The sequence below is a fragment of the Amphimedon queenslandica genome, unplaced genomic scaffold (genome assembly GCF_000090795.2).
Source record: "Amphimedon queenslandica unplaced genomic scaffold, v1.1 AMPQUscaffold_1158_Cont26827, whole genome shotgun sequence".
NCBI classification, from domain to species: Eukaryota; Metazoa; Porifera; class Demospongiae; order Haplosclerida; family Niphatidae; genus Amphimedon; species Amphimedon queenslandica.
In genome coordinates this window covers 1-1119 of record NW_003558494.1, presented here as the reverse complement: position 1 = coordinate 1119, position 1119 = coordinate 1, and the positions used below count along the sequence as shown (strand labels likewise).

Here is a 1119-nt window from a genome sequence, read left to right as displayed (position 1 = left end):
GATTGACTAAAAGGAACGATCAATTAATTATTATTATTATTATTAATTACCTCATTAATTGATATAATGATGGATTTGCTTCATTACTCTTAAATGAATATTCATGAGCTATCTATTAATAAAAAACAAATAAATAAAGCTATTAATTAATCAATTAGTTAATTACTTGAGGTATGTTGCCATCAATCCATGACTGTGTTGGTTCAATACTATCCCACAGTATCAGTGAAGCCCCTAGTGTCTGATAGAACCTGTCTATAGAAACCCTCTTCACTCGTAAAACCTTACCCTCAGACAAAGGTAGTCAGGTCTGTACTGGACACATTCAAAATGGTACAAGGTTGTGGGCGGAGCTAAGTATGACGCAATCTGTTCATTGTTAGTTTTCAAGTAAATTAGCGACAGAGCCAGAATGCCACCTGGAGCTGTTACATGTACATTGACATGTTTACCTTCCTGTATAACTCTGTATATTATCAGTATATTATTAGTATACTAACCAGTACTAGCTGACTGCTTGAAGAAGTGTCAACAGCTGAAACCTGACAAATAAATTAATTAATAATAAATTCATTAATTAATTGATTACGTCTCTTTTCATTCCTCCATTGATGTACACACGAAGCTGATCGACAATATTTAACCCTTTGATGACTGAATTATCCCCGGACTATATAAAAATATTAATTAATAGTTATTAATTAATTAATGATTACTGCTAGTCCAATCATTCCTAGTGCTAGACCAGCTGATAGTGAGTAAGACTCCCTGTTTAAACCAAACCGACACTCAGGGCCTGGGCTGTGACCTAAAGTATGGACACACCCATTATAAAACCACACCCATTACAAAACCACACCCCCAGTACCTATCTCATTGATCATCAGTTCAATCATGAACCTATTGCACGAGCTCATGTATACAAGACCCAGACCAATGACTGCTGCAGTTTGAATCATTGTTGATATATCAAGATCAACTGAATCAGGCGGAAGGAGAGGAGGAAAGTATAGAGACAATAAACTAATTAATGAAAGGTCCATAGTGCCACACCTACAGCAATTAACTGGTTAATAAACTATCATTATTATTATTACTTGTTAGCAGAAAGTCCAATCA

The 1119-nt window shown here is 35.0% G+C and overlaps 1 protein-coding gene across 1 annotated transcript; it reads right to left on the bottom strand.

Annotated features, from left to right (window-relative positions):
- Window positions 1–50: 50 nt before the first annotated feature.
- On the bottom strand, window positions 51–1111 carry LOC109593516 (anaphase-promoting complex subunit 1-like; the record flags this gene model as incomplete). The annotated part of the gene is made up of 8 exons (XM_020008565.1): window positions 1098–1111; window positions 869–1053; window positions 717–808; window positions 590–670; window positions 501–542; window positions 289–456; window positions 167–241; window positions 51–112 (listed from the first exon to the last, which is right to left on the bottom strand). Coding segments are annotated over exons 2-8 (695 nt in total), but the record flags the coding sequence as incomplete, so codon positions are not given.
- Window positions 1112–1119: the final 8 nt, after the last annotated feature.